This window comes from Dipodomys merriami, unplaced genomic scaffold, assembly GCF_024711535.1.
Source record: "Dipodomys merriami isolate MVZ:Mamm:240054 unplaced genomic scaffold, mDipMer1.0.p SCAF_3, whole genome shotgun sequence".
Taxonomy (NCBI): domain Eukaryota; kingdom Metazoa; phylum Chordata; class Mammalia; order Rodentia; family Heteromyidae; genus Dipodomys; species Dipodomys merriami.
In genome coordinates, this window is record NW_027204492.1 from 94,802,768 (window position 1) to 94,826,090 (window position 23,323).

Below are 23,323 nucleotides of genomic sequence, written 5' to 3' on the forward strand. Positions count from 1 at the left end.
TGGGACATACGTACCAGTTTCAGCATCCATGGGCTACCACGGCATGTAGCAAAGCAACCAAACAGGCCAAAAACAACGATAGTGGTGCCAGTTCCAATGAGCACGTAAGGAGCGTTGGTGGAGTTCTCAGCAATTAGGGAGATATAGGTGCCCAGTGTAAGTTTTCCCCAGACTCCAACGGCCAACAGGATCACCCCAGTGATCTGCAAAGGGGAAGAGGAGAGTGTGAAACCATAGCTAGGGGAGGTAAGAACTGAAATCAAGTAATGTGGCTACATGGAACACACAAGGTTCTGTGGGGACGATGGTCCTTGCTATAGGAATTCTCCCGAGTAGTGAGAAATGTCGGAGATCATCACCTAAAACTCACAGAGTAAATGAAGGATTGAACCCACCCTATTTCCCCAGGTGCATATCATCAGGCAAGCCATCAGATATGCTCAGACTGTTTGACACAGACAGGGCAATTCACCTAAGCCTGGCTGTAAATATTCCATTGTATGCCCAACTGAAAGCCCCCACTGCCCTAGACCTAATGGCTTTTTTGGTAACCTCTGCCTCCTTGCTCAAGACCCCATTAAAGCCCAACTCCAACCCCACTTCTTTGCACAACCTCCATTCCAGGGGGAAGGTTGTACCCCTTGCTATTGTGCCTCAGTAAACAGTCCTAGCTTGTTGAAGATTGAGTCAGGCCTTTTTCCTTTCTCCTCCATTTTCCTAACAGTAAAGACATTTTGATTTTGTAAGTTACATCTGTCTCTTACATATCCCATATGCTGTTATTGTGTTAACCAGACAATAAGGAACCTAAAAACCACCACCAACAACAACAAATATTGCTGAAAAAGTATATCATAAGACAGATCTGAGAGTCTTCACCTAGCTGCTGCTGCTCCAGGAAGAAAGTCAGCTCCCCTCTTTGAAGGCATGTGTATATATGGGATATTTGAAGAACAGCTTACATGCTATTTTAAGAAGAGAGTGGATTCTCTTTGAGCATTATCACCAAAATCTCTATAAAACACAATATTTCAACTGCTTTTGAATCATTGTTGTGCTGTCGGATTTACAATCGTTTATGCAATATAAAGCAACAAAAGAATGGGGATAGTTCTTGGAATTAGATGTAATATGATTTGTCAAATCCTGCTGAACAGTCCAAAGAAAATCTCTTAATAAATGGTCTAAACTCTAGAACCATGTATCAATCAGGTCTTTACTCAGGGCATAGTCTCAGTCATGCATGCTATGCCTTACCCTTCATCTTACACAGGCCTCAGACTCCAGCAACTTTGCTGAAACATGAGTTGCTTTATGTCTCTAATCATCCCCAGCTGATTTCTCCTTCAGTTTACTCATGGCTTGGTGACATGAGAAAACAAGTCTTCTGGTTGCTACCACTTCTGACAGTATGAAGCTTGAAAGAAACCCAAGTGTTCACTGAAGCCCTTCCCAACTTTGCCCCACCCTAGAGTCTACTGTCCCTTGTCAAATGCCTCCAATCCTTGCTTAATCTATTCAAGTAAAGAGGCAAGATGAGGTTGGGCGCTGGTGGCTCATGCCTGTAATCCTAGCTACTCAGGAGGCTACAATCTGTGGATTGAGGTTTGAAGCCAGCCCAGGCAGAAAAGTCCCCTGAGACTTATCTCTAATTAACCACCCCCAAACCGGAAGTGGTACTGTGGTTCAAAGTGGTAGAGCTCTAGCCTTGAGTAAAAGAGGTCAAGACAGTGCCCACAACCAACAACCAAAAAAAAGAGGCAAGATGAGAACTGGAGAAAAATCGCCACGACACAAATCTATATCCACATTCCAAAGTTTGCTCTGCCACTCAACATCCTGTCCCTTAATATCTATAATTGAACACTGCCAAATGCAGGTCAACTGTGGACCAAAAGGCATCGTCAGTGAAGATGCCTGAACATCTTTCTGCTCTACTTTGAAAACACTTTCTCTAGTTTGGAGCCATCAAGTTCTATGCTCAGGTTATTTCTCTGCACAGAAAAAAGAATGCACCTTACACCTTTCTCTGTCTCAGGGAAGGATGAGCTCTACCTATTTGTGATGAAAGATCAGAAAACAAAAAACAAATATAAAAAGCAAAAGCTTACACACATACCCTCTTTGTTTCATAGGACCATCACCAAGAATGATAGTTTAAAATGTTTACATCAGAGAAAGGATAATAACAAGTGCTATAAAGGTGAATGGTTGCATGCATTCTTGAAGAGAAAGCATTTAATACTGATATCGAGAGAAGGTGGCCCAGTGGAGGTTGATGGCCCATGAGGATGGCCTTAGTAAATGAAAACCAGACCGCAGATGCTGCCAAGAGTTCCAAATCCTCTGCTGACATCTGGTGGTAGCTAAAAGAAGTAGTACCTTGTGTGAAAAGTCTGCTGGTAAAAACACAAAACACTTCAATCATTAGAATAGAAATGTAAGAACCAAATCACAAATAATTACTGACAAAAGTACCAGGGACACGACATAGAAAAATATACAGCTATCTTTTATTCAATACTCAAACTAGTACTGTCAAGGCACAGAGTAAATGCTTATTAATATGGACAAAATACACACTTCCTATCTTTGGGTCTTAGATCTTATACCTTATTAAATAGTCTGTCAGATACTTAAGAAACTTCCAAATCAGGTGAATAATGTGAAATAACTTTAAATAGAACCAGAAAAAAAAACACCTTTCCACACTAGAATTATTGTCTTAATTTGTAAATGTCATAATGCAATACTGGAAAAGTTCTGTCACTATTGAGGCTGAATGTATCTTACCTGCATTTTGGACTGCTCTCAAAGTTTCAATACCACTTTGTATGTGTACAGAGTATACATAGTAGTATATGTTTCCAGTCATTGTTTAAATATGATTGCTTTAGTGAAAATGCTAATGCTGAGAAGTCTCCCTGTTGACCCTGTAGCATCCTAATCCCTAGAGGATCCAGGGTTAGAGGGCTCACATCTTCCTCAAATAGTCCAGAACTATTTGCTTTATACCCACTCTTCTTTCCCCATGCAGAGCACAGACCTTCTTTTTAAACTGATGTGGACACACTCGTGCCATGCCAGGTTTGGGTCTGCGGTGATGTTCCTATTCCTTCCCTCTAAATCCATAAAACCTGATTCAGGAGTTCCACCTACAGATTCACATTATTGTAATGATAACATGAGTTCATATTTAGCACATTATACAACTAAAGAAAAGCTTTAAAGGCGAAAGAGGCACAAGATACCTAGAAGAGACCCTTTCTAAGAAGCCCTACAGGATCCAAACGCTGCATCTAACCTGATCAAAAGAAACATGTAGAAGAGATGGTAGACAGAAACCTCAGCTAGACTTTGAGACACAAGCCTCAATTCAACCATCCTGCAGGGTTACAAGCTAAGTCATCGTTGTCAACTATACATAGAAATATTGTGACATATCCCTTTCCTATTCCTGAAAAACTCAGAAAAAAATGCATGATAAAAGCTCCACACATACCACTAATAGTCAAAAGATCCCTCAAAGGTCAGATTTTAAGAAGAAAAGTAGCCAGCTAATTTTTTTAGAGGTACTTATTTCTGAATTCAGGACTTCATTCATACTCATTCAGCTTGCTTATTCGGCTGCTATTCTACCACTTGAGCCATAGTTCCAGCCCAGTTTTTGTAAAAATTTTTTGAGATGTCTTGTGGACTTTTCTGCCAAGGTTGGCTTTGAACCACAATTCATTAAATCTTGGCCTTTTGAGAGGCAAAGATACTATGTATAAGCAGCTGACATCTGTTTTGTTTTGTTTTGTTTCTCCAGCTAATACTTATGTGAATGTGTGTACCAAGTGGACAGTAGAGTAATTTTGAAAGGTGTGGTACCTGCTTTTGTAGAGATGGAGAAAGCAGCTGGAATGACAAAAAAATTGTATAATCTACTGATTTACACTTATCAAAATAATAGTGTGTATTCCTCATATTTATGATTTTGAGTTTTCATCCCAAGTTATCTTTGTGTATATGGGCTTGAGAACTCACTGGTAGGATAAGGGGCAGAAAAGTACATGAACGTTAGATCTCTCTGGTCTCGGGGTTAGGAAGCAATGCTTGTAGTTCTGTCACTAGCTGTGTGAACTTTGGCCATATGATCTGGACCTCGGTTTCCCCTTCGGTAAGAGTAGAACGTAGGAAGGGTCCTGCTTCATCTTCTCATCTCTATGTGGAACGACAAATCTGAATTTCAGACTTGACACACTCCTTCTGCAATAAATTTCGCATGTACCTTTCTGTAAACAAGGACAGGAAATTTATGAGGTTTGCTTTGTGACTAACAAAACAAACATTAATGACAGAGAAGGGAAGTCAGCTCACTTTCATACTTGAAGGTAGTTTCTCTAGCTTTCTGAGGTGGCACCAGGCTACCAATAAGAGAGGGAAGGAAGACTGCCTGGGGGGGAGGGGGGTCTTGCATTTCTGCACAGATATCCAAAAATGTATATGTTTACTAGAATAATCAATGCTTTCCCTTTTACATTAAGAAGATTGTTATCATTCTGAAGACTAAAAGCAACAAGATGACTTATTCTACTGCGTCTTTCTAGGTTGAGTTACTTTGGTAATTTCAGCACAGGCTCCATCATTTTGGGATCAGTGTACATTTGCCACACTGTGTTTGTAATATGTAGAAAAGAGGACATGATGGTATCATTACCAAGGGACAGGGAAGCAGAAAAGAAGAGGAGATCATCTTAATTGCTGCTTGGTTCAAGCTGAGTTTGAGAACCAACAGGCAATTCAGAGACGATCTTGCCTAGGCCCTATTTTCTGTGGGGTTTGAGGGGATCCAAAGCCTGATAGATAACATGCTCAGAAGGTAGTTGTATATGAGAGTCTGAAGTTCAGGAGTGAGTCATAGCTGCAGGTGAAGCTGTGGGTAGAGGTGACAGCTAAGGAAACTTTGTTGTCTCAGCAAGATCCTTATTGTAATGGAGGAGAATGATGTTGGAAGACTGGAAACAATAAGGAGACACAGAATGGAGTAGACAAGTTTATGAAGGAAAGAGACATGGAAGAGTCTTTTTAAAGACTTATTGGAGGAGTTAGAGGCGTGGCTCATTTGGTAGTGCACTAGCCAATGAGCAAAAGCATCAAATACCAAGTTCAAGTCCTGGTCTGGGACCAGAAACAAAATAGAAAAGACTTATTGGAAATAGCTCATTGACCCAAAGGATATTTGTGAGCTAATACTCTATTCCCACACCCAGAAAGCTCACTAAGATAAATTTTATATTTAAATATTATGACATCCTCAAGCCAATTCATAAATGTCAAGTTTCAGGAGTTAAGTCATGAGCAACTCATCACAAACTCTAGGTCCTACTTGGATTTTATCAGTAACCACAGAACCTGGGTCTGGCAGACAATAAATCACAGATGAAGATAAAAAAGGGGCTTTGAAAGATGCTGTAACAACCCATAAGTTCCAGCTCTGGTTGTAGGTTGGTCATAGGCACTTCATGTGCACAGTAAAGCAAGTGATCATTTTATAGGAAATAGCTCTAGGTATCTATGTCCCATAAAACATACTTCCTTCTCCCAATTACCTTTTTTTTTGTATGCTGTCCAGGGGTGTGAACTCAAGGCCTGGATGCTGTCTCTGAGCTTTTGTGCTCAAGGCTATTGATCTACTGCCACTTGTGACATAGCTCTGCTTCTAGCTTTTATGGTGCTTGATTGGAGATAGGAGTCTCACAGACTTTCTTGCCCAAGCTGGTTTCAAACTATAATCCTCAGGTCTCAGTTGCCTGAGTAGCTAGGATTACAGGTGTGAACCACTGGCACCTAGCTCTCTCAATTGCCTTTTAAGTCACAACAATGACCTTACACCAGTCATGCAGTACATGTATACCTTCATTTGACAACTCTAAGGTCACAAAACTGACTCTAGTAACTATCTATCAGGGTCCTTTAAGTGTGAAAGTTCTTTGAAAGGTCCAATGATCCTCAGAGGGGCCATGATCAAGCCAACTGTTAGCTAGGATGTCAAGTACTACTTACCAATGGCCTGGATACACTGGGCTCTGAACATTTCCTGAGGGAATCAACTGAACACATCTGGGAAGAATGTCAAGGGTAACTTATTTTGAACCTCACTGCATTACTTCTAATGGATAAATACTATTGACATTTTCCTGTAAAAGTCGAAGACAGGACTTAGCTTTATGTTCTGCACAAATAGAGAGTATCTCCTTCCAAATTTAACTGTCCAGGAATATGTGAGAGGAAGAAAGCATGAGCAAATCAGAGCTTAATACTATCTAGCTAAAGCTCACACCTCTAGTTGCATGATGACCCAGATTCACAAATAGACATCACATAGGTGAATTAGGAATTGGGGCCAGCAAAGCCACTTACGAGAAGATTTATGTACTTAGAAACCAGGACCAGCTGTACTGGTGAAACTGTCAGAAGCTTAATGTTTGGGGGATTCTCTCTAAGGCACACCTCCTCCATGAAACCCCCAAGTCGATCTCACTTGTTTTATAAATCTGTTGGCACAGTTTAACACCCACAGAGGCCACATGAGTGCCAGAAGTACTAACAGTCTTCGCACTATTGGCAGGTAGCCAACCACTACTGAAGGAAGAGCTGTGGAGAGAAAACACTTCCATGGCTTCCATGGCTCAGGGGACTGATGCTGCAAAGATGGGTCAAAACCTACCCTAATAAGAAAAGATACTTTTAAAATGTCAGAAGTTGATTATGAATAAGAGCTACCACTGTATTAATGCTTGTTGAAAGTTTTGGCCAACCACATGTTTATCCTGTCCTGTTTGTTAATTGTGTACACATCAAAGTTTTAAGAGTCACATGGAAGAGAAGAAAGTCCTTTACTTTCTTTGTATCCATCACAGGCTCAGCCACATCCTGTGCCTGAGTTCCCAAGACAACATGTCATTCATCCAGTGTTAATATCCATCAAGCACAGCCACCACTGCTTGTCCGATTATGAATCCAAAATTTTAATTTGAAAACCAGTCACTGTGCTTCTCTGTCCCTCTGGAGCCCACAGCAAGAGCTTGATAAATACAGAATGAATCTTAACAACCAATTTTTCTTCAAATTCAGAGTATAGTGGCTATGTTCTTCAGAGGTATCAGATGGGAATGAGCCTGGATGAAGAAATTCTCACATTTATCCCATAAATGTGAACCTAAATGCCAGTCTGTGACAGAGCAGCGCATGTCATGATTATGTTGTCAAACAGATTTGGCTCTCCTGCGGTTGTATCACTTGGAAAAGTACAGTTTCTATATAGGATTATCTTCTTGTAAATAACCAAAACAATGCCATATATACTATGCACCAAAGTAAAATAAACAAGAAGAAGCATGGTGAATTCCCATGTCCTCTTTGACTATATATAGTGGGGTGTGGCCATTTTAGATAAAACTGGAGCTGACAAAACATGAATTCGGGAGAGGACCTATTAATAAATGAGGAAAAAACACAGGAAGGAAATATGGATGCAGTATCCCAGAACAAGATTCTGACAGAAATAGTGAAGTATAGCTCCTCTTTGTTGGTGGTCCTAACTTCCTCCTGAGGTGATTTAAGGGGTGGAAAACAAATGAAAAAAATCCACTTATACAGTGCTTGAATTACGCTTCTTCTCCATACTCATATATCCATCCTGCACACATGTAATACTGTCACCAAATAAGCTGTATGGTTAATGTACTGCACCACAGATTATGTATATGATGCAGGACTCACAAGACATGGTAGCCTTAGTTTGTGTAACACTCTATGACATTCACACAATGACGAAACTGCCCAAGAATACATTTTTCAGGACACAGTCTCACTGCTAAATGACATGTGACTGGCCAGAAAAAAGTCATATACCTCATATTGATAGAGTATTGTAAGAAATTAACTTTAAGGTTATAATATATTTTTGGGAATAAAAAAATCAATCACTCCAACATCAATCACTTCTAACATCAATACAACTACTACCCTGAACCATACCCCCCTCTCTGCCTGCACCTTTGCCCCCATTCTCTGTTTTCAACACAGCAGTCAGAGTATTCTACTGGAGCCTAAGCCAATATTCTTCCTTTTGCCTGCAAAGTTCTACTTGACCTATACCCTTCACTGGGTCATTGGATGTGGCCTCCAGTGGCTCCTCCCTTGTGTTTCCTGTTCCAGCCTTACAGGGCTCTTCACTGTTGCTCAAACACTCCAGGCCTCTTCCTATGCTGTGCTTTCTACACCTGCTATTCTCTCTACTGCCTTTCTGAGGTCTGTGCTTTCTTTAAGCTTATGCTTTTCTATGAGCTCTTCCCTAATAACCTTGTTTAACACTGAAGTCTTGTTGGAGGGCAGCTTTGGTTTTCTCTGCAGTATTTCTCATCTTAGAACACTATTTGACAATGCTGGATAGGAAATGTTCTCATTGCCTTACTCATGTAACTGTAACCCCTCTGTACACTATTTTTATAATATAAAACATTTTTAAAGGACACCATTTATTTGTCCTGTAAATGAATGTAAGCACCAAAAAACACATGCCCATAGTACATGCTCAGTATATATTTGTTAAATGAAGGAATGCAAGGTAATAGGCAGGTGAGTGAAGTGTGAGTTTCAAAGGTGAGAAATTCTGTCTTCACTAGCATTGCACTGAGGAGGCCAAATAGGGAACCTGTCTCTCCTAAGGCATAGGTTACTACATTTATTTATCAGGGTTTGAACTCAGAGCCTCACAGTTACTTGGCTTGCTTTCTCACAGTTGGCTCTCTACCACTTGAGCCATAACTCCAGTCTTGTTTTGCTGGTTAACTGGAAATGGAAATTCACAGTCTTTTCTGTCAAGGCTGGCTCATATCTGTAATCCTAGCTATATAGGAGCCTGAGATCTGAGGATCATGGTTTGAAGACAGTCTGGACAGAAAAAAATTCCCAATGAGAACCTTATCTCTAATTAACCACTCAAAAACCGGAAGTGGTGCTGTGGATCAAGTGGTAGAGTGCTAGCCTTGAGCAAAAAGAGGCTCAAAGACAGTACCCAGGCCCTGAGTTCAAGCCATACAACCAACCAACAAAGAGCTCAGAAGCTAATATGGCTATTGTTGCACCAATTTGCCCCTGAAACTAGCATGAGAATTGGTTTAAAAAATTAAATCTGCCAGGAGCCAATTGGTCACAGCTGTAATTCTAACTGCTCAGGAAGTTGAGACCTGGAAGACTGAGGTTTAAAGCCAGCCCTAGAAGAAAAGTTCTTGAGATGTTTTTCCAATTAACCCAGATTGGAGGAATGGTCCAAGTGGTAGAGTGCCAGCCACATGCAAGAAATCCTGGTTAGAAAACCAAGTGAGAACATGAGTTCAAACCCTTATATTGGTTGGTGTGCACAAAAAATCTGCAGGCATCGCCATAAGCTCACTCATTTCAAAATGCTATCCCATCGTCCCTTGAAGCACACAAACCTACAGAAATGGAAACATGTTCCCCTCCAAGTTACAGTTTGATATTTTAAAAGCCAAGATGGGGAAAGAATATCCTCGAGAAACCAGAAATGTTAAGTATCACAAATATAGGGAAAATCCTATGAGAAGACCTATCTGAATTATCAGGAAATTTCAATTTATGAAAGAAGACAAAACTGTAGTGTCTTGAGTACTGTATTTCTAACAAGCACATTCTAGAAATAATGCTGAAGAATAAAGTACTCTGGTTTGAGCCCCAAGAAGAAAAGCAAGAGGTCATAATTGAGATGTTTATGAGGATAACTCAATTTGAAACTGTAGAATCTGACTTTCCGTGTAGGCTGAAGGGCTAGGGCTTAAGCTCAATGGTGAAGCCCTTGTCTAGCATGTGCAATCGCCTGTGTTCCATCCCAGCACCAGGGGGAATAGCAACAACAACAACAACTTTTCAAAGTAGTTCTGACTAAAAGTGATGGGCCAAGTCACCAGCGAAGGCAGCAGCATCAAATCTGCATACTCCAATGGCCTGGAGCCGGATGTGGTTTGTCATTTCTAGCTAAAGGCACATGGTCTGGAAACACAGTTAATTGTGTATGCCTGTGATAAATGACATTTATTGAGCACTGCTGTGCTCCTTATATGCTCCATTGCGCTTGTTCTCAATCTCTGTTTTGCAGATGCAAACCTGCTGCTTGGAAAGGTTCAAGAACTTGCTCAAAGTTGCAGAGCTAAAAGGGTAGTACAGTAGAGAGTCAAATCCATCTCTGTTCAACTCAAATGCGGTTTTCTTAGCCATTACAATGCTCTGCTTCCTGTAGTAGGGTAAGAAAATGTGGGCAGGGCATAGGGCTAAGTTCCTCTTCATCCAATATTACCCAATCACCCCATCTCCCCTAGACAGGTGAGTACCATAATGTGAAGCCCTGTTTTCTTTACACTAAGGGCTTCCTGAATTATAAGGAAGCCAGCACTCTGACCCATTTTCTACAATGCATTTTCATAGGCCGTTTTGAGTTGTGAATGCCAAAGGAAGACAGGAAAAAGCAAAAACAGATTCTACAGACTGACCCCATGAGCGCTGGCCTTGACCCTTCTCCTTTCCTATGGCATGCTTCCCATGCCCCCTATTGAGCATGCTCCAATTAATGAAGTAGGCCATGTTCCAGCATATTGTTTATACATTTGGAATTCAAATTGTATTTTCTTTGGGAAACTATTATAAATGGTGGCTGTGTTTCTGGGTCAGTCCTCAAAAGGACTGTGCTAGGGAAAGTTACAGGGAAACAGACTTTTGGCTCAAGATAAGGAAGAATTTTCTAATAATAGGCCTTGCCCAAAATGAAGTGGGTTGCCTTGGGAGGTTCTAGGACAGAAGGTAAGCAGCTTTCTGCTTCACAGAGTCTCTAGAGGCAACCAAAAGTCCTGTGGAGGGAAAGCCAGCAGGAAAGGCTCAGTTGCAGTGATTGTCAGAAGCTGTTCCCATCCTCACTATTGTCCAGAAGGCCTTGTGATTTTTCCTAGCCAATTATCTCCCTGGATTTTCATACATGAATGAATAGGAGCTTTAGCAACACAGGAACCAGGGAAACCATTTTCTCAGAGCCCGAGTTTCATTTCCTTGATTTCCCACAGGAAATGACAGGCCACAAAATTCTGTCACATGAAGAGCAATAGAAATCCGTGTACAGTGTAATGAGGTTGCAACTAAAATGAGCTGTGTTCTGAAATTGAAGGGGCATTTTTCTCTGTTAACTGCTCACCTCTCTCTCTCTCTCACTTTCTCTCTCTCTTTCTTTCTCTCTCTCTCTTTTCTCTCTCACTCTCCCTCCCTCCCCTTCTCCTTTTTTCCCTCTCTCCCTCCTTCACTTCCTCCTTCCTTGTACAATCCCCTTCTAACTGTCTTGGAATTAAGTAGGTAATCTAGGATCCTCTAGCCTCACCCTGCTAAGTGATGGGATTATAGGCAGGTACCACCAGGCCTGGCTGTCCAGCTTTCTTAATATTTCTATTTCCCCAGGCAAATACAATCTTTTCTATTTCTAAGTGAATGTCAAAGATCTTGACTGACTTTGAGAATTAGTGAATCTGGTTTAAGATATATTTCCAGGGCGGGGAATGTGTCTTACTGGTAGAGTGCTCATCTATAATAGCAGGCATGAAGCCCTCGGTTTGATTCCTCAGTACCACATAAACAGAAAAGGCCAGAAGTGGTGCTATGGCTCAAGTGGTAGAGCACTAGCCTTGGGCACAGAGAGGGTCAAGGACAGTGCCCAGGCCCTGAGTTCAAGCCACAGGACTGGCAAAAACATAAATTTCCAAAAGTTATACTAGCAACTTTCATAGTTTTCACACATAGACAAGGATTCTGTTTTTTTAAAAAAACCACCAAACTGACATAACCTGGAACTAAAAGGAGAGTGTCTATTAGTAGTAGTATATTGCACCAGAGCTCTATTTAGATAAAACAATTACAAGTTCCTTAGATATTTATGGGGCAAATCCAACCCCAGTTTCTACCTTTAAGTTCCACAGCAGCTGAGCTGGCTTTCCCTACTTGCCCTTCAAACAGAATCAAATCCTCCTTTCCACTAAAAGGTCTTTTCTGTCAAGGACACTCATATTTTTTCCCCTTCTCTGAACAGGCTTAGGATTTTCCATATATTTCTTCTGAGTGGTGTCCAATCTTTTATTCTAAAACTTTTATTTTGTTTGCATCCCCCATCATCTGCTTCTCCAAAACAGATGAAATCCTTGTGGGATTCTGTGGGTGTGGGTGTGGGTGTGATATGGTGCATGTGTGATGTCTCTCTCATATTTTCCTTTTTTGTGTGCCAGTCCTGGGGCTTGAACTTAGGACCTGAGTTTTTGTCTTTGAGCTTCTGTGCTTAAGGCTAGTTTAGTGCTCTACCATTTGAGCCACAGCTCTACTTCTGGCTTTTTGCTGGTAAATTGAAGATGCGTCACAGAATTTCTTGCCTGGCCTGGAACCTCAGATCTCAACCTCCTAAGTATCGAGGATTACAGGCATGAGCCACTGCTGCCCAGTCTCATATTTGCTTTTAATAATGAAACATGATCAGACAGAGTACTTTGAAGGCAAGTAGCTTTTATCTAGGACACATCAAACTCTGCTTTGCTTTCTGAGCTTGCTAGAAGGGCATGGGTCAGAAGTGGTAGGTCATGGAGTCTGCTAAGTTACAAAGAAAAGGCTGGAGAGATACAAATGTTAAATTGGCATCTGTTGTATAAGTTGTATTATTTAAACATAGTGTTTAGAAAAAATGTCTACTGCACTCAGACAGTAGACATTCATTAGACCCTCCAATTCGGAGGCCAAAAGTCATCAATGTAATATATTTTTGAAAGCAAAGAGGATCAGCAAGGAGCAGAAATTCTTACTTCTGACTGTTAGCTAAAAGTAACTGGCCATTTATGACTCTGAAGAAGCACGTAAGGGGCTGAATCCTACTGTATTTCACATGAATTAATGTCCAAGGTTTTGTTTGCTGAACACAGGACTACCACCAGATCTTGCTATATGTTCATACTCAAAGCCAAGAGCCCTAAGAAGCCCTGGTTACACACTGACTGGGACCACAGGACTACCCTGGCACACTGGTGGGATGGATGGACAAGCTCCATTGATCTCTGAGATCAGTGGGTATTATTTTTGTCAAACCTTTCTCTCAGCACAGTTTGGCTTATATTGTTCCTACAGATCATGAGGCCACAGGAGAGAGAAACCACTGTAAGGATGCTTTCCTGGGACCACAGGCATCTGTTGGAGAAATAAAGGCAACTCCAAGGAAGAAGCTAGGGAAGCTGCTCTCTTGCCTCTTATCCAGAAAAGGCTCTGCAATGGGGCCTCTTTTACATATTAGCCACTTTCTTTTCGACCCATGAAGATAAGCTCTTTCTGTACAGTGACTAAAGTCCACCCACCTCAATTCAAACATGCAACAGAGACTGATGAACAGCCTTGAGTATGGAAGGGAGATTACATCTTGAGAAAAAATCTTATGTCTGGGAATCTTTGGTGCCTTCCACTCTGATGGAGGACCAGGTCTTAATGCCACATGTTATCAGCACATGCTAGAACGAATGCCCAGAAAAAGCTGTGCTATTTTCATTTGTAAAATTCCACTTGATCCTCCTAATAACTTCATAACACTCACATAATGAGTATGCCCACTCACAAGATGAAGAAACAAGCTCAGAGAAAATGAAATGCTGCCCTAAGTCCCCACAATATGTAAAGAACAAAGACAAATTAAAAGCCCAATACTCTGACTCCCAGGCTAAGTCTTCCTGACTATATCATGCTGGAAACATTACAAATTCTTTTTTTTGTTATTCAGTTTATTTCATTTTATTTTGTGTATGTGACTTGGCCCCAATCTGTTACTTTAAATTGTAAGCTCCTTTCAGCAATGAGTTTATGAATAGCATCATCATCCAAATTGACATGAATCAGCACTGACAATCTTCCAGAGCTATAGGATTCCATTTGTGCCTAATATCCAGCATCACAGGTTTTTCAGTAATAAAGCCACAAGAATACAGACTAAAAATCAAAGGGTTGAAATAGAGTCTATTAAATTAATACTGTCACAATTATGTCACGTTGCAGATTGTGTTTTCAATTTGTCTTGAAGTTTTATAAATGTTGATGTAGTCCCCTAACAGCATGTAATCAGCTGTGGTTAGAGACTGAATGTTTTTATACTTCCAGGAGCAATCAGCATGGGGTCGTACATATAATACACACTCAACAAATGCTTATTTTCTCAATTTATGTGATGCCTTCTAGAAGGTGCTGGTTAAGAATAGAAGTTCTGCAGCACAAAATTCTGTAATTCACGTATTTCATGACGAATTTCAGTAAAGTTCAGAAATGAAGTTACTTGAATAGTTTATATATCAACTCTGGGTCATCTCTCTGTAATTCAAATGGGAGAATAATTGACAGAGCTTAACTAAGGCACCATAGCTAACAAACCTAACCTATAAAAACATCTAGTGGGGCACCAGTAGCTCACACCTGCAATCCTAGCTACTCAGGAGGCAGATTGCGGTTCAAAGCCAGCCCTGGCAGAAAAGTCCATGAGACTCTTATCTCTAGTAACCACCAGAAAACCAGAAGTGATGCTGTGGCTCAAGTGGTAGAGCACTCACCTTGAGCTGAAGAGCTCAGGGATAGCACCCAGGCCCAGAGTTCAAGCCCTATGACTGAACAACAACAACAAAAATATCTACATTAGAACAGAATAGGGAACATAATTTTAAAGTATGCATTTCCCACTAAGTGTAATTAAAAGAAAATCTATAAATAAGCAGGAAGACAGTATTCTCCAAACTTTTCTCCCTGAGTATATCCCTGTTTCTCACCATAGCTCAGGTGGTTTTCAGGTTGGAGTATCATGATGATACCTATCAGCACCACACTTCCTAAGTAAAACACAAGGGAGTATTAGCAGTGACCTCAGTGAGGGACCACAAATGGAGAAAACCTACTCTCCCACCACCAATCTCTGGCAGCAAGAAACACACAAAGATCCCAGAAGGAAAGATAAAAGCAGATGGGAGAGAATAATCAAAGGAGTGGCATTGATCAAGATTCATTGCATTCATAAACTGCTTTGTTGAATGGCAATTCCTTTGTACCACTACTTAAAGATAATTTTTAAAAAATATTGCTTGGTTAGCAAATTTTAACAATTAAATAATGTCCCCAAATGCTATCACCTTAAATGAAAATATTCAAATTCTGAATCATTTCAGACCACATGAATGCATATAATTACAATATATAACTCGTACATTGTTATATACTTGGATTGGAAAATAATTACAGCTTCTTAATTTTAAAACATATCCTCCTTTAGGTAAGTACATTATAGCTCTTGTCTTTTAAGATGACTTAGTATACTTGTGCCAACTCCTTCCTGTAATTTCTGACATCTCCTGTTAAGCTAAGCACCTTATGTACATGTATCCCCCACCTTCCTTTTCCATCCTTCCCTATCTCCCTCCCTCCCTTCCTTTTTTTCCTCCCTCCCTTCCTTTTTTCCTTCCTTCCTTCCTTCCTTTCTCCCTCCCTCCCTCTCCCCTCCCTCCCTCCCTCCCTCCTTCTTTCTTTCCTTCCTTCCTTCCTTCCTTTCCTTCTTTCCTTCTTTCCTTCTTTCTGCCAGTCCTGGGGCTTCAACTCTGGATACTGTCCCTGAGCTTCTTTTGCTTAAGTCTAGCACTCTACCACTTGAGCCACAGCACCACATCTGGCTTTTTCTGAGTAGTTTACTGGTGGCAAGTCTCATGGACTTTCCTGCCTGGGCTGACTTTAATTGTGATCCTCAGATCTTAGCCTCCAGAGTAGCTAGGATTACAGGTATGAGCCACTGGTGCCCAGCCCTCCCGATCCTTCTATTTCACTTCCACCTCAGAGTAAAAATACACACCATTTTCACAAAAAAAACTCACAGCTAGACATCGATCACATGAGCTACCCATCCAAATAAAATGCATTAACCCAAGCCACAACCATAGCCTATCTGTCACAAAATCTTGCAGCCTTTTCCTTTTTTATTGAGCATATAAGACAAAAGTTCTGTAGTACTTGATGTCTAATTTATGCCTGACCACCTTTTCCACAGCTTCAGTATCTTTACAGCTATTGTTAGGAAGCATTCCAATCTTCTCTAGTTAAAATCAGAATTTTAAGTCTGTTTGAGCATTAGAAGTCTGGAACTTCCCAGATCAGTAGCTCATGGCCAGTGAGGCTGAGAAAAAGTACACTAAACTTACACAGAAATGAGGCAAGCACCAAAAGTATAATCTTCTTCTTTCAGATTCTCACATCTAACTTAGTTTGAGTTTTACTGTTTCACAGGCTTCGTGAGTGGTTTTATCTACAAAGTGTCTAATGGACTCAGGAGATACTAGGCTTGGTAAGCAGGAAATGTCAAAGGTGTTCCCATTATTATTTTATTATTAATATTATTATTGAGCACTGCCAAGTATTTTCACAATTACCCATGCTACGAACAATCCATACTATTGGAATTCATTTTATGTTCTGAATTGCCTCTTGGGAAAATATTTGGTTAAATATCTAGACATTCAGGAATGTAGAGGTCTGGACTGGCTTTTAGGGAAAAATATTTAATGGTTTTGTTTTATAGATAGAACACTGAGCTTCTCCCTCTTTCAATAGCCATTTCCCTATCTTAGCATTTTGCTGGTCATATTGGAGATGGAATCTAACAGACATTTCTGCTCAGGCTGGCTTTGAATGACAATCTTCTAGTTCATAGCCTCTTAAGTACCTAGAATTACATGTGTGAGCCACCAGTGCCAGGTTGAGCTATTGTTTCTTAAACTCAAGGTCATATCCTCCCCTATCCAGGGGTAATTATCAATCAAGATGCAATGTACTTTTTTTTTGGTCATGGGCCTGATCTCTGGGCCTGGGCGCTTGTCCCTCAGCTATTCAGCTCGAGGCTAGCACTCTACCACTTGAGCCACTGCACCACTTCTGGCTTTTTCTACTTATGTGGTGCTGAGGAATCGAATCCAGGGCCTCATGCATGCAAGGCAAGTGCTCTACCACTGAGCCACCTTCCCAGCCCGATGCAATATACTTTTAAACCAACATGTTGAATAGTATACACTTTGTACAACTACAAGATAATAAAAATATAATTTAAGGGGCTGGGGGTTTAGCCCAGCGGAAGGGAGCCCGCCCGGCACCCGCAAGGCCCTGGGTTCGGTCCTCAGCCCTGGAAAATAAAAAGCTACAAAAAATATAATTTAAAAATTTACTAAAACCAAATCTTCAAATTAAAAAGAAAACACCTCAAGGTCAGCAGCATCAGCACTTTCCAGCTAACTGCTCGCTTTCAAACTGCTCCTCTCAAAAAAGCAATTCAGGATAAATTTAGCCCATATATCACCTTCCTCAATCAAACTCTTCCTCCCATGCATAGTTTATAGTGGTTAGTGCAGTGTGGAAAGAGTAGGGAGTTGAGGCTCTGCTAATTTTAATCACCCCTGTGGCCATCTGTCCATTCATATTATCAGAGTGAAAGAAGCACAGAGCATTGATGGAATCTGACAAACCCTAGAGAGTTACTCAGCTGGGAATACTTGCTTCTCATATATAAGGTTCTGTTTTCTACACCCCCTCCCCATGCAAGCACACACACATGCACACATGAATGCACATGCACATATGTTAATGTTCTTCCTTCACACCATCTCCCATTTATTGGGCATAAAACTTCAATTTGCTTTAAACTCCTTAACCAAGTATCCTATGACTGCTCTTTTTCCTCTTGGGTCCTCTCAGGTCAATTTTGCTTTCCTTAGTAAACAAGGGGAAATAGGCTAAATCTTAATTTCGTGTTTTAGTATTAAGTACTTTCAGCTGGGTCTTTGCAAAAAATTACTTTGGAGAAATGTGTCTCTGTCTCAAAACCATTTTTTCCCCGTATTGTTGCAGAGTTTGAATACACAACCTTAATTATGCCTTTTCTTACACATTTCTCCAGTCTGAAATAGTAAATCCTTCCACATTCTTTAAAGTCCAATTTGGGTCATATTTATTTCTAAAAGTCTCTCCACTCAAATCTAACATTGCAATAATATCTAACCAACTGCAGCTTTCTCCATAACGCATCATGCCATTTTGTGTCCCTTCTCATTGTCTGCCTATTTAAAAAATTCCTTCTAAGGGCCTACTGTGTACCTTTCTCTGCCCCTTCTCTGTTCTTTTCCAAACCAAAGTTTGTCTCCCATTGGAGACATCACCCTAATGTCCAAAAGAGTATCTTGAGCCAGGAACCCTTGAAGTGTATGTGTATCAATTTATTCAATCCTTCACACCAATCCTAGCTTCTATGAGGTAGTTATTATCTTGCTCCTCATTTTAAAGAGGAAAAAAAAGAGGCATAGAGTGATCAAAAAAACCTGCCCAAGAATCACATGATCAGTAAATGATGGCACGAGGATTTGAACCTTCAATTTGGACTTTTAACTGCTACTCTCAAGCTACCTACTCTTCTATGTGCTCATATGACAGAAGTATGCTATGCTTTAGCCATTCGCATGTGCATTCCTGTAGTAGTAGGAGGTTCCTCAGCACAAAAGTTGGATCCTATAAAAGTTTTTCATACTCTCAATGTTTGCTCCATTGCAGTCAGTTTATCTGGGCACTCAATACTACAAAACCCACTGCTTACACTCACAGTCTTTTTTGTGTGCCAGTCCTGGAGATTGAACTCAGGGCATGGGTGCTGTCCCTGGGCTTTTTACCTCAAAGCTAGTGCTTGACCACTTGAGCCACAGCTCCACTTCTGGCTTTTTGGTGGTTAATTAGGGATAAGTGTCTTATGGACTTTCCTGCCTGGGCTGGCTTCAAACTTTAGTTCATAGATCTCAGTCTCCTGAGTAGCTAGGACTATACCAGGTGAGAGTCACTGGTACCCAGCTACTTAAGTCATTTATTCTTGCCTAATATAGTCATGCTTTCAAGTCTTTGTTCTCCAATTAGACTTTAAATTCTAGGAAATTAGAAACTATCTCCTATCCTTTCCTACCAGTGGTAAAGCATGGTGACAAGCCAAGTGTAAGTTTCCTAGGTACACTCATTGGGCAACCAGCTCACCTTGTCTTCCCACAATGGTATTGTCTATTTTTCCTTACTCAATTCAGTTTTGCTAACTTTTCTAATCAGTCATGTCCCCTAAATCTCAAGTTCAGTCTTGAGATGTTCCAGAGACAGCTGCCCAGTGTAAAGTACTTATAAACTCAAAAGTATATTCACCTTAACCTGGGGGTCACTGCAGATAGGTTCAGGTAAGCTACAAATCTGCTCTTACAACACAAAGGTACACCCCAGAGAGTGCCAGAAATAGAACAAAAGAAACTGTTAATGGCTTCCAAGAGAACATGACACATGACTAATAGAAGAGGTAGAGTTTTCATACCTAAGAAAAATCACTACTTCACACTTCGTAATGAAACTTACAGGGCAATAGTAGCAAGCGACAGCAGCTAGTTGAGACACATTTCACAAATTCGAAGATAAACTGAAAATAGAACTTTCCAAAAGACAGGAAGAGATGGGGGAATGCATTTCTTCTTTTCTTTCCTAGCTTTTATTTACTATCTCCCTTTTCACCCTATCTTGGCCACTTGTTATAAGATTGCAGTGGCTCAACTTCTGATAAAAAAATAAAGGTAATACATGCTTTGTGGGGACAGTAGGAGAAAGGACTCTGAAAGCTACCACCAGACAAACCAGATCTCATTCTTCGTAGGAGTTTGAAAAGATATGTGAAATAAATTTAGACAAAGCATTGGGCCATGCACCATTGGTTCACATCTGGAATCCTATTTAGTCTGGTCTGAGGCCAGTCTGGACAGAAAAATTCTGAGACTGTCTCCAAAAGAGCCAGCAAAAATCAGGGCTGGGGGTGTGGTTCAAATTGTAGAGCGCCAGCTGTGAGCAAGCAAGCTAAATAAGTGATACCCCCTAAGTTCAAGCCCCAGAATTGAGGAAAAAAGATTAAGAGGTAAATTAAGAAGAAAGAGAAGCAAAAAAAAAAAAAAAAAAAGAAGAAGAAGGAAGACGGGAAGCATAAAGATGATTCTATAGACTGGAGTTTTAGGGTACATAGGGAAAGGCATCACACAAGAGTCCAGATGCTATGTAGAGCTGGTCAGAGGACAGGTAGGTCTTTTAGGTAGGAGGTTTGGACTCCTTTTTTCTGAGATAATTCTGTCAACATCACTCTGAAAGTAATAATAAAGGAGAAGTCAGGTTCTTCAAGTTCAGAATGGAATATATGTCTTCACAGGAGAATTGGCATTAAAAGTGACACACTTTTTCTTTGTTCTTCATCTACAAACAAACATCTGAAAGGAAAAACTTTCTCTTGAAGAAGTTCAAAGCCTCTCTTCAGAATTGCAGACTGTAGAAATGCTAAGAAGGGGCTGTGCTCTGAGCATCAATCGTACTGCAGACATATTTGAGACCTCCCACTGGGAGGCTGTACTAGTCTCCAAAGCCAAGAATTTCTACACAAATCCTCTAGCAGAAAGACTAAGCCCTATATTTGGCTTTTCATCTGACCAGACACAAAACCCAGCTCTGCTGAATTCCTACCATGTGACCTTGGGCAAGGCCTCCCTTACCTCCCTTGTCTAATGAGAATAACTTTTCTAATGGAGGAGCTGTGAGGACATAATGAAATACAGCTAAGGTATTTAGCAGTGGGCCTAAAATAAACAAATGCTCAATAGTATTATACTACTATAATAATGTAGTTCAGGCCCATGCCTAGCAAATTCCCATGAACATGGAGCTGCTACTACCCTTATCTCATTATCACACAGGAGATTTCCCTTGTAAAGACTAAATAAATACATCTTTGAGGAAAACTTCATAGATGAGGCTCAGAAGAACTGGCTACAACAATTCCATCACCCATGCAGTGGGTTAGAGGCAAAGGGCATTGTATAGATAGCTGAAAGTCTTTCTCTGTGCACACTAGGAGCTCCTATCTATTAAAACATGAAAACAAAAGATACCAAAGTTTTCACAGCAAGGTCCCTGCTTGCTGTCTGCTTTCAACTCTTGCATTCTAGGGAGAAGCAGCAAATGACCAAAAATGCTTACAGTATCATGCTGGGGTTCATTGTGTGTTCTTACTAATCAAGAAAATCAATTTGTCTGAACTCATAAAATATCTTAAGTCTCTGGGAGCCTATCTCCTGCCTTAGAACATACGGTGTGGCCATCATTTAATCCATCTTTGATGATTTAATATTTAGCAGTGCCCTAGTCCATATAATTAAGGAAGGTTTCATACAACTGAGACTTTGCAGAGCAATTTCAAAAGCAAGCTAAGGGCAGAGGGAGGCAGTTTGAGATCAAGGCAGAAGACAGAGCCCTTCAAGTCAGGGCTTTCAGACTTGGCCGTGATCTACATAGAAACAAGATTTATACTGAATCCCCTAATGTATACACAAGCACAACTGGAACAAATGTTTCCCGAAACCATTCTGACACTCACAGTGAACATGCATTTTGATATTTTTCTACTTTATGTACTCAATTTTTAAATGTTGGTCAGAACCTACTAAATTAATCTTCGTAGCCCACAGTCTAAAAAACAAATCTTCTGATAGGTAGCACACTCAGATTGTACCACAGAGGAGGCCTATCCTGTGTTTTCAGAGAGACACAGACACAAGGGTAAAGGAGGTTAAATCAGTACAAGTTCAATTTAAAAAAAAGAGTGGATGATTAAAGTGCACTGCATTTTACCAGAACTGGCAAGTCAGTGGGGAAGAAGGTAGTGTCCTAAGGTGCAGTTCAAGAGGGTTGTTCTTTCTCCCTGCTTTGCAGATTTAGCCAGGGACACAAGCCATTCCCTGAATACTAGGAGTGCATAGTACCTGGACACTGGTAGATCATGCCTGTAATCCTACCTACTCAGGAGTCTGAGATCTGAAGACTGTGGTGCAAAGCCAACCTGGGCAGAAAGGTCTATGAGACTCTTATGGCCAATCAGACAGCAAAAAATCCAGATATGGAGGTATGGCTCAAGTGGTAAATGCCAGCTTGGAGTGAACAAGCTAAGGAAGAATATCCTGGCCCTGAGTTCAAGTTCCAATACAGTCATACAAACAAAAAACGACTGCATAGTAGGGAATCCTTAATGGACCAGTCAGCAATGGCTGGCTATTGAGGGTTCTTTGGTGGCTCTAGTTCTGCTGTAACAGCCAACCAACTCTCCTGGGGTTGTGACAATCCATGATCTCCAGAAGCCTACAGCATGCACTAATATTGACATACCTGTGTGCTAGAGAATGATGCCCTGAAATCACTGCAATGTGGAAACATTTTTTCCAACTGTCACAAATGTCTGTGGGAGCCTCAAATACATTAAAGGCAAGTCTCTACAAAGAAACTTCCATCAGTAGGGAGCCTATAATGTCACAGACCACCTAGGTGGCACAGCACTGCAATCCAGGGAAAATAAACTCCTTGCCCCTAGAACACCGTTGGCTGCCATTTGTGCTAATAAATGACTGTGTTTATGTCACATGGAAAGATTTTCCAGTGACTGGGGCTTGCTTTCCTGTGAGGAAAGATGGCTGTGTTTCAAGAGGCAGTGGGAAGGAAAAACTGATTTCAATATCCCCAACAATAACTGAGAAACAGAAGGACAATAGCCCTGCTGAACTGGGCTACCCATGGGAGCCAATACTCAACTAAAGCAATGAATGCCACGGCATTTCTAAGTTTAGGACCAAGAACACATGATTATATATCGCTTAGACTGGACCAACCCTGAGCACACAAAATGGAAATGAACTGGGGAAGGAGTCTTAGAGAAAGCAAATATTTGCCAGGGGACACAAGGTTAAAGCAACATCAAAATAACTGCATTCATAGGAATTTAAAACAACAGTTTTGGAATTCTACAGGAAGGAAATCTGCCCATTGGAATACCCAAAGGCCAGCCTGCAAGATACCAAAAGCACAGCAGTAAGCTGAAATCCTACAGGACACAGGAACTTCTGGTGTGCAAGCCAAGGAAATGCTTCCCAGAAAGTCAGGACACACAGTGAGCCTGGACTGGGAAAGGATTAGTTCTGAAAGTCACATTCTTTTTTTTTTTTTTAAACACATTGGCTACTTTTCCCACAAGGTTCTTCAACCAGTTTTGTAAGAGAAATTACAGAGGAAAACTCCCAGCTCACCCCTCACACTGCCTCTGCTAGTCACAGAAAATAGAGACCTGGATTTCGGCCTATTCCACCAGGCACCT

The 23,323-nt window shown here is 40.8% G+C and overlaps 1 protein-coding gene across 1 annotated transcript in view; it reads right to left on the reverse strand.

The window, feature by feature from the left end:
* Tspan7 (tetraspanin 7) overlaps positions 1–23,323 on the reverse strand; it is a 114,814-nt gene that overhangs the window by 21,880 nt on the left and 69,611 nt on the right. The window contains exon 2 of the mRNA XM_070040634.1: positions 15–203. Coding sequence (XP_069896735.1) covers positions 15–203 — 189 coding nt within the window. The remainder of the gene's footprint in view (positions 1–14; positions 204–23,323) is intronic.